At 36.2% G+C, this 16,274-nt stretch overlaps 2 protein-coding genes across 2 annotated transcripts in view; one reads left to right on the forward strand and one right to left on the reverse strand.

Annotated features, from left to right (window-relative positions):
• Positions 1-16,274, forward strand: part of fmoda (fibromodulin a) — a 46,776-nt gene that overhangs the window by 20,087 nt on the left and 10,415 nt on the right. The window lies entirely within an intron of this gene.
• Positions 10,317-14,989, reverse strand: zgc:113307 (uncharacterized protein LOC553753 homolog). Its single transcript, XM_046875718.1, has 4 exons — positions 14,887-14,989; positions 13,775-14,410; positions 13,292-13,609; positions 10,317-10,753 (listed from the first exon to the last, which is right to left on the reverse strand). Exons 2-4 carry the CDS (start codon positions 14,394-14,396, stop codon positions 10,602-10,604), a joined length of 1,092 nt encoding a protein of 363 aa, XP_046731674.1. The 5' UTR covers positions 14,397-14,410; positions 14,887-14,989; the 3' UTR covers positions 10,317-10,601.

Genomic DNA, 16,274 nt, shown 5'->3' on the forward strand with positions numbered 1-16,274 from the left:
TGTCAAAAGAACTTTGTTGTTTGATTTTATCAACTAAACTGCTGAGAAAAGTATAACACTGCCACTCACTTTCCCTATGCTTTAGACAGGCTTTTATTGAAAAACTTGTGTAACAATCGTGCAAATTGGTATAAATGTGCATGAATGACGTCTGCAGCAGTACGCGGCTCAAGGAAATCAATATCACTTTAACTCTTGTACCAACATTTAAGCATGCAGAAAATAGAGCAAAAGCATGCATGCTTATATACATGCTGCACACGTTTACACGAAGTACAATATTTCCACACACAGATACATTTATCTGTCTGCTTTGCAGATGTCTGTATTTGACTGTCTTCCAAAGCAAATGCAGGAAACAAACAGTGAAGTAATTGCATGTTAACAAATAGAATGAAAACCACCAACTGAGCTTGTTCTCCACCCAGGAATGATGCCATTAACCACAGCACTTGGTTTATGCAAATGTTCAAAGCGAAAATCAACTGTCAAAAAAAATGTTTATTATTTTTTTTTTTTTATACAATTCAGCAATAAATAGAAAGTTATTAAAAAAGATAGATATAATACTATATAGTATAATGTTTTCTTGTACATTTTTTTAAAATAGCCTTCAACAAATGATACACAGACTGCAAGTAGTTGCATTAACTACCTCTTCTTTTTATTTATTTATTTTTTGACAGTTTTGTGTGCTTGCTTTCTTTTAACATCCACTATACACAGTTCTGAATACATTGGGTATGGGGGAGGTGCATTTAATGATCCCGATTCATCTTTTTTACAGTCTCTGATAACAAACTGAATTGGTTTGACTTGTAGACTTGAACTTGAGTGTGCTTATGGATATTTATTTATTACGAAAGGCAGGTACTGAAGACCTGGGGTGCAGTCAGCGTTTCAATTCATCCCAAAAGGTGTTCAGTAGGGCTCTATAGCAGGCCACCCAAGATCTTTCTGTCCCAAGCGTGTAAACCATATCTTCATGGAGCTCACTTTGTGCACAGGGGCACAGGTTTGGGTTGCCAAGTTCTAAGTGAATGCAAAATTGTATTATAGCGCATCTAAAGGCGTCCTGTACAATTGAGTGCCTCCAACGTTGTGGTGACAGTTTGGAAAAGAACCACATATAGCAGGAAAGTTCAGGAGACCCAATACTTTTGGCAATATAGTGTATGTCTGTGCTGTAAAATTCAACCACAGAGACATTCAAAGTGAGTAAGAAATGTGGTATTTCTGTAGGCAGTACATGGACAATGCTTCACAATAAAGTGTGCATTTTAATCTAGTAAGCTTATTTTCACCTTCATGATGAAAAACATACCCAATATACCATATAAATAACATTATAGAAATATTATACAAATAAGAACTGTGGGGTTTATTCTTCTTCACATGCTCTGGTATTTCTGTATACAGGTTCTCATTTGACTTTTGTTGGACTTCCCATTACTCACTTGACATTTAGTCTGGCCTATCTCTGTTCAGAATTTCTAATTTGAAAGTTTCTTCCTCCTTGTAGTAATATAAAGATCTGTCGTTTTTCCTCAGCTGCTCTGTTTTCTCCTGAATCAGCAAATTTAGTCTTGAGGAGACATCTAATCCTAATTCTTTGTACCACCCATAAGGAAAGAAGGAAAAAGAATCAAAAGTGTCATATTTTTGCTTACATGGCAAGTCTTGAGGCTGACAGGGTGTTGATCACTCAGCATTGTCAAACTAAATAAAAAAGTACTGCAAGTCCAGTCTGGGTGTCCAAGTTATATGGTGCAATAAACACTGTAAAAACATGTGTCTGTCATGGAGGTCTGCTACACACATCCAGACTGAGATTCATTAAGCTCTGCTAAGCAAGCACCTTCTCCACCCTGGAGATATGACAGAATTAACCGCACAAACTTTACAACCTCCTCTGGGGTCTAAATGTGTCTAAGTCAACAAAAAAAAACAAGCCGTTCCCTGCTGGCGAGAAAGCCAAAAGTGCTACAAATCAGTATCTATTGAATCAAGATTAGGTTGATACACTGTGAAGCAGTTCTTTTTATAACAATTTTGCAAGAGCAACATTTGCTTGTAATTCTCATGAAAATGTTGAATGATATACATGAAGACAGAGAGGTTTTTCTGCTTTAATGGCACCTTCGGGAAACATTGCAGTGTCTTGTCAGAAAGAGTTTCCATGCTTTGGCTGGGATTAGGCCTGGGATTTCCTCTTCCATCACCATAGACATGAATCTGTCTCATGCTTTATTAATGTATTTACCACCAAAAGGCTGTACAGTAATCCCTCCGTTTCAACTTATTTATTTTAATTATTTTAAAATAATTATAATTAATTATATATTATAATTAATTATAAAATAATTAATCATTATTAATTATAAAATGAAGTAAAATGTTAATACAGTACTGTATACATAAAATAGCATTTTTGGGGTGGTGTCCGTTTATCACAGTTTACTTATATCATTCCAGTCAGACTTCCTTCAGGACAAACTTTTCCCTGATCAAACAAACAGAAAAATAAAATCATAACCCAAAACTCATTAACAAAATGTCAGACGAGGCTTAGTAGTCAAACAAGCCAAGTGATGTGTGTACGCATGACTCAGCAGTAATTTACTGGAAATTTCACAAAGGGGGGCACTAACGTTCTATTGCAGACCTCGTAAAAAAATGTCCTTGACTAAAGCTTAACAAATTTAAGAGACCCTTGAGCTTAAAATAACATATTTAACCATTGACGTGTTACAAATAATGTTTTATATATATATATATATATATATATATATATATATATATATATATATATATATATATATATATATATATATAGTTGAACTGACATTTTTGATAAGCTATGTTTCTGAAGCTGTGAGATGCTGCATTGTTATATTTTTAGGCATTTTAAACGGTAAACCATAGCAGCCAAGAATGTATTCATTACTAACAGTAGCTAAAGGGTTTGTTAGCTACTTTAACACAAAGGCTCTGTGGCTAAAACTATCATCATTTCAAAACTGAGGACACAAACATCGGTGTAGCAGCGGTGTCGATTTTGAGCTTTTGAACCCAAATTCTCCTGAAATATCTGATGACTGCTCCAAAAGCTGATTATATGTATTCTGCATGTATGGAAAAAACGTTCCAGCTCAACTATATGTTGTCTTTAGAGCAAGACTTCCTGGTTTGAAAAGTCATAATTACAATTCCTCCACAGTCAACTTGCTCAGACATTATATTTGCATGTCCCTTAATCAGACAAATAATGAATTAATCAGATTTTACTGGGTTATTTATTAGTCTATGGTGATAAATGTAGTGAACCGATCATTATTTTCGCTTTGGATGAATGAAGGTTTTAACTGCTAAAACAGGTAAAGCCATGGCCATGTTATTTGTAATAATAACACCAGTTTACAGCAGACACCTTAAACAATTACACAGGGAATTTAAGATGTCACTGATGCTACTTCTTTTGTCTGGCATCCAATACAAACATGCATAAAGACGTCATAAATCACAGATTTTATTTACTATTACTTCCTGAAGTTCTTTCCTGTCCACACCATTGAATGGTTTATAATTAATGATGACATCATTGTACATACAAAAAGCAACGTCTTATCTTTCACAACACGGTACTAATTTCTTTCCCCTAATATTTTGCTGGTAAACATGGTACACATGCTTTTGTTGCATAATCATGGAAATAGTTATATGCACTTCACTGAGGAAACATGGATGCTGTTACAAGAACCGGAAACACTGTTCCGTCTGTGCTTCCTTCTATCGTTCACACCTGCCTGAGACAAATACCCGAGTACACCTTTTTTCTGTAGCAATTTTCATTAATTAATCATTTCCATTCTGCAATGAATCATCTCACCTGATTTCTCACCAACATGTCAATAAACCTGCTGCATGTCCTGGTGGCTTGCCAAGAACTACAGGAAAGAAATTTTCAATAAGTATATCTAGGCTTTATCTTTTGCCTTTAATGCTTACCATACTGAGAAGGGTTTACTCCAGGAAATAAGGAAATCATCCTTTTAATGGCTAATAGTTCTCACTTGCAAGTGGTATACCACTAACTTTTGTTTTCTAATATGTTTTAACATATACATGTTAATTTTAATAATAACATATTAATTATGTTTTTTGTTTAATGCCTACGTGCCCTTTAGAATGGTGTGTCAGTGCCTGTTTATATGAGCTCACATGCTGTTGTGTAGTTCACTAAACCAGGATTGGAAAGAACCATGACGTCTTAGTGTATTACCACCAGTAACCTTGGAAACGGTGGTCCCAGCTCTTTTCAGGTCATTGACCAGCTCCTCCCGTGTAGTTCTGGGCTGATTTCTCACCTTCCTTAGGATCATTGAGACCCCACGAGGTGAGATCTTGCATGGAGCCCCAGTCCGAGGGAGATTGACAGTCATGTTTAGCTTCTTTCATTTTCTAATGATTTTTCCAACAGTGGACCTTTTTTCACCAAGCTGCTTGGCAATTTCCCCGTAGCCATTTCCAGCCTTGTGGAGGTGTACAATTTTGTCTCTAGTGTCTTTGGACAGCTCTTTGGTCTTGGCTATGTTAGTAGTTGGATTCTTACTGATTGTATGGGGTGGACAGGTGTCTTTATGCAGCTAACGACCTCAAACAGGTGCATCTAATTTAGGATAATAAATGTAGTGGAGGTGGACATTTTAAAGGCAGACTAACAGGTCTTTGAGGGTCAAAATTCTAGCTGATAGACACGTGTTCAAATACTTATTTGCAGCTGTATCATACGAATAAATAGTTTAAAAATCACATATTGTGATTTCTGGATTTTTTTTTTTTTTAGATTATGTCTCTCACAGTGGACATGCACCTACGATGACAATTTCAGACCCCTCCATGATTTCTAAGTGGGAGAACTTGCAAAATAGCAGGGTGTTCAAATACTTATTTTCCTCACTGTAGTTCTCACTTGCAAGTGGTATACCACTAACTTTTGTTTTCTAATATGTTTTAACATATACATGTTAATTTTAATAATAACATATTAATGATATTTTTAAATGCCTACGTGCCCTTTAGAATAGTGTGTCAGTGCCTGTTTATATAAGCTCACATGCTGTTGTGTAGTTCACTAAACCAGGATTGGAAAGAATGAAGTCGCTTTCCAAAGAGTCTGTTCATGTTCATCTGTCAGAATGATGCACTCAGGTCTGGGTTGTAACAGTGTAACATTGTAATAATGCCAAATGTTTTAGTTGTTGCTGTGTTTGAACCAGGACAAAACTGTCCTGTGGTGGAAGCATATGACCTTAAGAAACAAAACCCAGTCACTCTTTTATTTTGTCATACACACCACAAACCTATTACACAATTGAACTTGGTGTATTTTTGACTTCTAAGGTTTGTTTAAGTAGAAGGCTTGGGCACCAATACATCAGAGTTGCTTGGCCTGAATGAAAAAACCTGCCGAATGTTAATTTAAAAGGTCCAAACAAAATATTCTTCCCAATCTGTAATATATTTATTATTAATCAATTACTAGCAAAAATTCATAAACTAGGAATATACATTTTAATTACCCATGTTTGAAAGCTTCATACAAGATCACATATTTATGGATAGTCAATTTATTTCTGTTTTTAAGACTTTTTAAATGACTCAAGCTCAACATAATATTAATTCAATATTAACTTTCTACAAATAGGTCCTGGCCTTTTTCTGTAGTGTAACTAATCTCTAGCTTACACATTTGGCTTTAAAACAATGATATAATTAATCTAATGCAAGTATGACCTTCAACACAAGAAAATTCTGCAGCAAAACAACACAGTTCCACGAGAAAATGGTGGCCCTGGCAACAGCACTGGTGTATAAAATAACCTACATGATCTCATCAAGTAAATAAAAGAGCCTTTGTTCGATATAACTTCTAATTAAACTAATCAAATTAAATCCGGTCTGCCTCTCGTTGGTTTTCACGTTTTTATATTCTTTTTATTGTACTGTATTTTCTTTTAGATTTAACATTTATTTATTTGAAAAGAAATGGTGCAGGGAGCTTTTTGTTCCTCGGAGTGGTATCTCAGCTGTTCTATTTATGTTCTCTTGGAGAAAGTGAGTCTAGGGGATGTGCTCTCATCGCTCTGTTTCTGGAATTGTGCTTTAGAGGCAAAAACAATGTCTCCATGACATTATCCAAGAGTAAAGGGCTTGTCTCAGTGCCATGGAATGCTATTGAAGCCATGATTTATTAAAGGGAGAGGAGAGCAGGCTACATTCTGTTGATCAGAATACAGCAAGCTTGAAAGATGAAAAGACTGGTAGTGGGTTAGGAGAGAAAGCCAGTTATCAGTGTTGACAAGTCTACGCTGTCATTGATTCTTTTGTCTTAGAAATATGTTTAGAACTCTGAGATACACACACACACACGTCTGCCATGGACTACACTCCCCAGATTTTACTCACCTGTTCACTGTTACCCAGGTACTAATTGAACACACCTAAACTTATTCAGACACACAAACACACACATGCACACTTACAGCTACACTTTAAAAGGACCAGTTCACTCTTCCTGGTTATTTACTTTGGTTTTGTCTTGTGTTATATTAACATTTTTATCTTGCAAAGTCTAGTATATTTAGTTTTTTTTATATCAGCTTGAAATTCATTTTCAACTTGTCTGTCTGGTTTTCATTAAAATCTTTGTTTGACCTCTGCTTGTTTCCATCTGCACCTGTACCAGACACATGATTAAGAATTTATCAACAGCCAAACTATAGATATTTATGGATGGATTAGTTTAGACAGCTTTTATATATACAGTACAGACCAAAAGTTTGTTGGAAGACCATTTCAGATGACTACCTCTTGAAGCTCATCAAGAGAATGCCAAGAGTGTGCAAAGCAGTGATCAAAGCAAAAGGTGGCTACTTTGAAGAACCTAGAATATGACATTTTTCAGTTGTTTCACACTTTTTTGTTATGTATATAATTCCATATATAATTCCACATGTGTTAATTCATAGTTTTGATGCCTTCAGTGTGAATCTACAATTTTCATAGTCATGAAAATAAAGAAAACTCTTTGAATGAGAAGGTGTGTCCAAACTTTCGGTCTGTACTGTGTATATATATATATATATATATATATATATATATATATATATATATATATATATATATATATACAGGAGTGCAGAATTATTAGGCAAATGAGTATTTTGACCACATCATCCTCGTTATGCATGTTGTCTTACTCCAAGCTGTATAGGCTGGAAAGCCTACTACCAATTAAGCATATTAGGTGATGTGCATCTCTGTAATGAGAAGGGTGTGGTCTAATGACATCAACACCCTATATCAGGTGTGCATAATTATTAGGCAACTTCCTTTCCTTTGGCAAAATGGGTCAAAAGAAGGACTTGACAGGCTCAGAAAAGTCAAAAATAGTGAGATATATTGCAGAGGATGCAGCAGTCTTAAAATAGCCAAGCTTCTGAGCGTGATCATCGAACAATCAAGCGTTTCATTCAAAATAGTCAACAGGGTCGCAAGAAGCGTGTGGAAAAACCAAGGCGCAAAATAACTGCCCGTGAACTGAGAAAAGTCAAGCGTGCAGCTGCCAAGATGCCACTTGCCACCAGTTTGGCCATATTTCAGAGCTGCAACATCACTGGAGTGCCCAAAAGCACAAGGTGTGCAATACTCAGAGACATGGCCAAGGTAAGAAAGGCAGAAAGTCGACCACCACTGAACAAGACACACAAGCTGAAAGCGTCAAGACTGGGCCAAGAAATATCTCAAGACTGATTTTCTAAGGTTTTATGGACTGATGAAATGAGAGTGAGTCTTGATGGGCCAGATGGATGGGCCCGTGGCTGGATTGGTAAAGGGCAGAGAGCTCCAGTCCGACTCAGGCGCCAGCAAGGTGGAGGTGGAGTACTGGTTTGGGCTGGTATCATCAAAGATGAGCTTGTGGGGCCTTTTCGGGTTGAGGATGGAGTCAAGCTGAACTCCCAGTCCTACTGCCAGTTTCTGGAAGACACCTTCTTCAAGCAGTGGTACAGGAAGAAGTCTGCATCCTTCAAGAAAAACATGATTTTCATGCAGGACAATGCTCCATCACACACGTCCAAGTACTCCACAGCGTGGCTGGCAAGAAAGGGTATAAAGAAGAAAATCTAATGATATGGCCTCCTTGTTCACCTGATCTGAACCCCATTGAGAACCTGTGGTCCATCATCAAATGTGCGATTTACAAGGAGGAAAACAGTACACCTCTCTGAACAGTGTCTGGGAGGCTGTGGTTGCTGCTGCACGCAATGTTGATGGTGAACAGATCAAAACACTGACAGAATCCATGGATGGCAGGCTTTTGAGTGTCCTTGCAAAGAAAGGTGGCTATATTGGTCACTGATTTGTTTTGTTTGGTTTTGAATGTCAGAAATGTATATTTGTGAATGTTGAGATGTTATATTGGTTTCACTGGTAAAAATAAATAATTGAAATGGTATGAATTTGTTTTTTGTTAAGTTGCCTAATAATTATGCACAGTAATAGTCACCTGCACACACAGATATCCCCCTAAAATAGCTAAAACTAAAACTACTTCCAAAAATATTCAGCTTTGATATTAATGAGTTTTTTGTGTTCATTGAGAACATGGTTGTTGTTCAAATTAAATCCTCAAATAAAATTAATCCTCAAAAATACAACTTGCCTAATAATTCTGCACTCCCTGTATATATATATATATATATATATATATATATATATATATATATATATATATATATATAAAATGATTAATTCATTATATGAATATGTGTGTACAGCATGTGGGTTGCCATGGCTAATCTAATAGAATTGTCTAACATCAGAAATAAGATTTTGTTACTATGGTAAATGCATATTTATTCCAAATGTTTATGGTTTGTGATGTTACTCTGTGTATACTGCATAATGTTAATGATGATAGCAATTGTTTAGAATCTGAACACATGGTTTGTGATTCTCAAACACTGGGTTTTGGAATTGCTTTTATTTGGAACTGCTTTTTCTGACTTATTAAAGCTGTTTGTGAAAGGCTTTTGGATGGGATGGTTTTGCCCTGAAAACCTGGCAACCCTGAGCGCTGTCATTATGTCTTGGAGTATGACAACTTCAATCAGATAAATTATTGCACAAATAAAAGAATGTAGAATGTGGATGTATGTATGTATGTATGTATTCAAATTTAGCAATTGGGCCGCTTTAATTGAACAATGGATGAGTTTTCTAGCGAGTTTTGAATGACAAATGGATTGATTTCTAAAGACCTGGCAAACCTGAGCACAACCACAACTTATTACATAAACATAGTGTATATAATTTGCCTCTTTTTGATTTTACATGTCAAAGCTTGAGAAAAATAATTACCCTCTAAATACATTTTTTTTTTAATGTTAGTCATATTGTTGGGTTTAGTACTGTGGAATTTAGAGTTTTAGAACTTGACTGCTCTTAATGACCCCTGTGCAAGTTCAGAATAGCCACTGGGCTTGTTTTACCCTGATCACTTGTCAACCTTAAGCACCACCATAATATCTTGGATATTAGAGTTTGACAACTTGACAACTTAAACTAAGTGTGTATGATTTGGATCTATTTGTGATTTTCCATGCTAGGGCTAGGGTGGAGAAAGCATGACATGACAGATCCTTTTCGGTTTGCCTATATAAGTTCCTATATAACCAGTTCTGGTGCATTTGTTGCACAGAATGTATTAAGCAAATTAGAAATAATTATCAATAACTACTAAAAAAAAACATCCTAAATAATAGCTTTTTAAATGTCAGATTTACATTTTTGGAATTGGGCTGCATTTTTTGGATTGGACCAAAGACTAGTTTTTAGCTAGTTTTGAATGGCCAATTTGTTGGTTTTACCCTAAAGACCTGATCACAAATTGGCCATTAGCATATGATGTTTGATCATTTATTTTACATATAAAGTGTATATAAATTGGATCTACTTCGGTTTTTACATGCCAAAGCATGAGGAAAATATTTACTTTGTAAATATATTTGGCCCTAACCCTAGTCACAGTTTTGAGGTTTACTGGGTTTAGAGTTTGAGATAACAATTCTGGATGGCCATCGCTGTGATTTTATTCTGACGACCTGACTACCTTGAGCGCCAACATTATATATCTCTTGGAGTTTGACAACTTGACATCTTATTGTGTGAACTGTGTATAATTTGGATCTATTTTTGCTTTTCCATGCTTGGGCTTGAGTGAGAATGCATGACATGACAGCTCCTTTGGGGTTTGCATATATGATTTTTAATTTGGTCAGAAACCAAGTGGTGCACTTCATATTTCTGGCAAAATACAGTGATAGAGCAGTTCTCATGCAATTCTGTTAAACAAAAGCAAAAGAAAGAGCAACCTATTTATTATTTATATGCATATTAGAAATCATTTACAATACCTGCCTTTAGTCTAAAAGCATGTTGTATATCATATTTTCTAAATTGTATGTCAAATTTCTGGTGTATGGTACAGCCTTGCAGCATTATAGTACAGATTAAATGGTGAAAGTCATCGGAACAGGTCATATATAAATATTTTGAAGGATTCGGAGACAGTACCCCCAGTCAGAAGGTAGCTGATGACGCTTAATCTTATTGCCATCCAGCCGCAATATCTTTATATGTGAATATGATGCAAGACCCACTGTCCTACAGAGACTGCTTACATTAAATTCTGAAAAATAGAACCGTATAAATCACACAGTTAGCAACATTGTCATATATAATGGTAAAAGTGTGCAAATTTAGCAATTTTCACCCAGTTCATGAGAATTCATTTTGGAAAAACATTACAATATGAAAACCCCTGGATCTTCAAAAATAAAATTGCTACTGGAAGCTCTGCTATAACATTTATTCAGTACTGCATTATGTTATCATTAACATGATCATTCTCTGCTGTTAGAAAACCATATATATATATATATATATATATATATATATATATATATATATATATATATATATATATATAAATATATTTATGTAATATAACAATATATATGTTATTTCCATGCTGTCATCATCTTGACCACATGAAACTGTCCGACTTACATAGAAGTTCAGTTCTCCAGGCTAAATGAAACAGACTGCAGGTGTATTGGTTTTATGACTCAATATGAAGTCTATAATAAATAGAATGCGAAACTGCCAAATATTTCTACAGCAACGGGCTTATTCTGGACACAGAAACCACAATGTCTGCTAAAGTAAAAAGACAGATATTTTATAAGTCTGTCTGAAGAGTTACTGTATCTGTTTGGTCTTAATGATGATTGTATTCCGTGTGATCTCTGCTGAAGATCTTTTAGGAGTATAAGCCCTTATTGTTTCCTTCTGCCGGGAGGAATATGTGGAACCAAAATGTTTTCCTTTCCAAAATGGCACGTCAAAATGTTCTGTCTTTTTCCTGTTTTTAGTCTAACGCCTGCATTTTCTGTATTTTAATATTACAACAGCTGTCTCTTACAAAACCAGGCTGAATGCTCCTCCCTAATAACTGTCCTATTCATACTGCAGTTAAAGTCAGAATATTGATGGGAGGAAGATTAAGTTCAGCAGATCCCTAAAATCTGGTCAAAATTGGATGTTTAAAAGTTTTGATTTATAATCACTCACCATTTCAAATAATAAAAAATGTTATTTAGTGGTCATTTTTCTATTTACATTCAGTATCCTCCTGAGAACCAAGGAGGGAGGGGGAACCGAAAGTGCTTTTGGCATTGTCAAGGGCCATTCTGGACCACTCACAGATATTTCCAGATGTTTCTCACTACTCCTTCCACCATCCCCTCCATCTCATTAGCTTCCCAAAAACCACCCACTTTCTCCTTGAGCGTCTCACAGCTGTGCACTCTTTTCCTTCATACACAATCACATTTTCCATAATTTTTTTCTCATCGTCCTGTCGTGTATAAATGTTGATGTCATGTCACCAGATATTACATCATGCCTGTGACAGCATGATTTCTTTCCATTAGTGATTTCCAGTCTACATCTAGCTTTGTAATATCGCGAGACTTTTTTGGCAGACAGTGTAAAACAATGATATCAGAGAAACTGTTTCAGAAAAAAAATGTCCTGGCATAATTTGTAGTGTATGTTTAGACCAGTAAATCAAAATAATATACTGATTTTCGACTATTGGGCAGACAAATATACAGCAAAATAGACTACTTTTCATATATTTGACTATAAATGCATATTCTTTTTTAATCCAAAACTGTATAAAATTAAAGATCTTGATTTATCTAGCGACAATTACTGCAGTTGGTGCATTGAAGGAGGAGAAAATTATCTATGGCAGCTGTTGTCAGTAGTCAATTTCTTCCTGAAGCTAATTATGATTAAGTAGATTAGTGCTTTCCTTTGAACATGCTGGATGTAACTTGCAGCAGGATTCCTCTGAAAACGATTATGTAGCGATTTGGATGACACAATCAAGCTAGCAAGTCATAAGAATTAGTAATGGGTATTTTCAGTATGCTAAAGCATTTTCAGCTAAAAAAGTTTTTAGAAAAAAGCGGTTGTTACCACATGGTTTACATCAACTTAAAGAGTCTAAAGATTTGTCTTAAAAAGCACTAATGTCTATGCATAAATACTTAATATGCTAAGAATTGATGGAATAATTATTAGATACGAATCTCGTTCGAATAGTGTAGTGGTAGAAATAAAAAATATATTTTTTTAATAAAGAGGGTTCCAGTGAAAGTTTAATACATTCTAGGCAATGCATGCTGTGCCAGAACATTTGTATTCAATATATCATGGGTGCGGCAAATAGTTTGCCTACGGAGGGTTTTTTTCTGTGAGATTGAGTTGCACTGCTGGTAAAAAGGGAAACGATGTCTCACAATCTTTAAATTGAACTAAAGTTTCTTATAATATTGCTGCCGCATTCAACGAGGCCTGGGTTTTCTTTGCAAAATTTCGAAGGACATTACTGCTACAAACCTCCCCTGTAAATCACTCTCAACACACCCACTTACTGCGTGCACAAATATTAAAATGCACACAAAAAAAGCCACTGTATTTGTTTATATTAAGCAGTCCGGGCCCAAATTTCCTATGACATAATGTTCATGAATCAGGTTTTCCTCTGTTTCTTGTCTGAGGAGCAGGTGTTATTTTATAAGGTGCCAAAAAATGATGTCAGGCCAAGACCTCAATCCACAAGAATAACATTTCATGAATCATTTTGTCATCTCACCTCTGATATGATTAACCTCTAGGTAAAGGTATTGCAGGGTGGTGGGAACGATTGGGATTTCAGTTAGTTGGTTGAAGGAGAGGTCCAGCTCCACTAGAGAAGTTACATTAAAGACACCAGGGCTCAAGCCATCGTTTTTCAGCCGATTGTTGCGTAGACGCAAATAGCAGAGTTTGTTGAAGCCTTGGAGACTGTCCTCAGCCATGCCTGTAAGAGTGTTGTGTGAAAGGTATAGCTGCTGAACAGATGGAGGCAGATGGATGGGGAAGGTGTCCAGGATATTCTTACTGAGGTCCAAAAGATTTAGGAGTAAAAGGCCTGGTGATGAACATGACAAACAGACATAGCACTGTGATTCCTGTGTTTACATAGTCTAACTATGCCAGGTATAATACATTTTTTCCAATGTTTTTTTTAGTTTTGGAGGAACAAATAGATTTTCTTCAAGGATGATAAATATTAGAGGTGTGACATTGATAATACCTTTGAAGTCAGTCTCTCCAATAGTTTTCAGGCGATTACCCTGAAGCAGAAGCAATGTTAGATTCTGTAGGTCCTCAAAAGCCCCAGGGACAATTTTCTCAATTTGATTGTAAGCCATTCTTAGCTGCTTGAGTCCACTAGGCAGCCCTGCTGGCACCTCAGTCAAGTTGTTATGGTTCATGAAGAGGTTCACTAATTGGGTCAGGTTGAGCAGGGGCCTACCACTGAGTCTTTCGCTGATTAGTTGGTTTTGGTCCAAAATGAGCCAGCGTAAATTAGTGGTATTGGCAAAGGCTTCAGAGTTGAAGCCAGTGATTATGTTACCCTGGAGGAAAAGGTATTGCGTTCTGGAAGGAAGACTTTCAGGAAAGTGTTCCAGGCCTTTGTGGTCACAATACAAAGCTGTGGGCCACTGAATTGCACAGTTGCATTTCACAGAACAGTTCTGGTTGCTCACCATCCACGACCAGCTTGAATCTACTCGATTCCTGAGTGTAAAAACTGTGGGCTCCCCTAGAAATCGGTCGATCTGCAGAGGCAAGCCACCATAATCAGTGTCTATAGCCATGGCCTGCATTTGCCCACACACAGACAGGATTACGAGAAGTGGCCTGATGTCCATTGGGTGGATAAATCCTGAACAAGATAAACAAAAGTATGTAATGACACACTGTGCTACCGATACAGTTTATTATTACTGGGTGCACAGGATGCACCATACAAACCATAGAAACAGACAAAACATGGGAAGCATAGTTTTATTAAATAGCTTGTGCATACTGTATGGCATGTGGAAAATCATGTTAGTTGTGAATTCTTGTTTTGCCCTGTAGCTCATCAATCTTCCCAGTGTAACGTGTGACCCATGTTTTAAAAAGAATCCCACTTATGTACCATTTTGCTTGTCTTCCTTAATATTAATTTTTGTTTTAATTTGTTTTTTTTGGGTTTTTTTTTTGCACAGATTGATTCCTAATCTGAATGACTGTAAAAGCACTCTCGATTTCCGCGCTCTAGCATTACATAATTCTTCTATTTCAGTTGTGTGAGAAGCAGCCTAAGCATGAAAAACAGATGATAATTTTGTTCACATGTAGCAAGAATGTGCATACCTTTCTTTCCAGATGATGAGTTTTAGTCTGCAGAGTTCCTGATCTTGGTTTGTCCCGGTTTCGTATAGCAGCAGCGTGCACAGGATACTGCAAGGTGTTTGTGCAGAGTTTATCCAGCTACAGAAGAATTTCTCAGTGCTTCATGACCAAAAACCACAGAGTCTTTCAGGTTTTCTATTCCATACCCTTCACTCTCCCACCCCCTGTCTGTTCCTTTAGTTGTAGCCTATGGTTGCAGTCTGGCTACTGAGCAACATTTAATGGAAATCGGATTGGGAAGGGTAAAGAATGATGCAGAAGAGAATACAGCTGGATTTTTACCTCTGTAAATCTTTGTTTTAAGGCATCAGGACAAGACAAGCACCTGTTCTACAGAACTCTCTCGGCAGACATATTACTAGGATGGTCTTTTAATGTTGTCGTTTTCACGAAAACATTTTATGCAACAATGTATGGCAATGATCTGGATCGATTTTGAGTTGGTTGTTTAACATTATATCCAGGAAGGTTTATTTCCTTTCTTGGAAGTAGGAAGGTTTATAGTTCATTTCAATCAGCAAATAATTGTACATACTCCTTCTAATAAGTGACACATGCAGCTAGTTAGGGCTCCATGGATGCCACATACATGTCTATGTCACAACAGTACTCCAGACCATTATGTTATGTTTCAGCTAGGGTTTATCATCTTGGCTTCCAGCCATGAATGGTATACTATTTCGACATTGTATTCAATGCATTGTCTTGGGACATTGTCTATTTCTAAGAACGAAAGAGATGTGAAGAGAATGAGAAGAAGGAATAAAGTTAGTTGCATTAAGTTTGATGCATTCAGCCATCTGTATTGTATGCAAGCTTTCGTGCTCTTTAATCAGTAGTACGGAATAATCAACTAATCCAAATAATTAAAGAAGCGTTTTAATCAAATACATCAATCAAATCCTTCATTTATACATAGCTGATGGGCAGGAGGATCATTTGTATAATTTTAAAGCTGTGAAACAATATGTTAATTATGTTTATTCTATTGTGGTACAAAAGATCAATACTATTTATTCTGCCACCATGTCAGTCCCATTTGAGGAATTTGCTTTGAAAAAGAAACAGTAATTTCGATAAGGGACCGTTTTAAACTTTGTTTCGTTCAGGGGTTTCCAAAGGGCAAGACTTTAACATACAAGTTAACTTTTTTTTTGCTTAAAATTACTATATACACACATGAAAAATCCATGCAGAAACACATTTTTCTCAGTTTTCAGTTTTCTACATTATTCTAGGGAGGAATATAATGCAAGAACTGGGACAAATACTGGCACTGGCTAAAACCATGACTGGAACAGAATGGAATGGAGAGAGAAAGTCTGTGTGTGTACTACTTCTCTCACACT

Source organism: Silurus meridionalis, chromosome 19 (assembly GCF_014805685.1).
Source record: "Silurus meridionalis isolate SWU-2019-XX chromosome 19, ASM1480568v1, whole genome shotgun sequence".
NCBI classification, from domain to species: domain Eukaryota; kingdom Metazoa; phylum Chordata; class Actinopteri; order Siluriformes; family Siluridae; genus Silurus; species Silurus meridionalis.

What these genes read in the sequence shown, in the direction of transcription:
- zgc:113307 (XM_046875718.1), bottom strand. Translation starts at nt 14,396, where the DNA reads ATGGACATCAGGCCACTTCTCGTAATCCTGTCTGTGTGTGGGCAAATG. An exon ending in TGGAGAGACTGACTTCAAAG is followed by an intron (nt 13,610 to 13,774) that starts GTATTATCAATG and finishes GTTCATCACCAG; the next exon opens with GCCTTTTACTCCTAAATCTT. An exon ending in AGAGGTTAATCATATCAGAG is followed by an intron (nt 10,754 to 13,291) that starts GTGAGATGACAA and finishes TCTATTTTTCAG; the next exon opens with AATTTAATGTAAGCAGTCTC.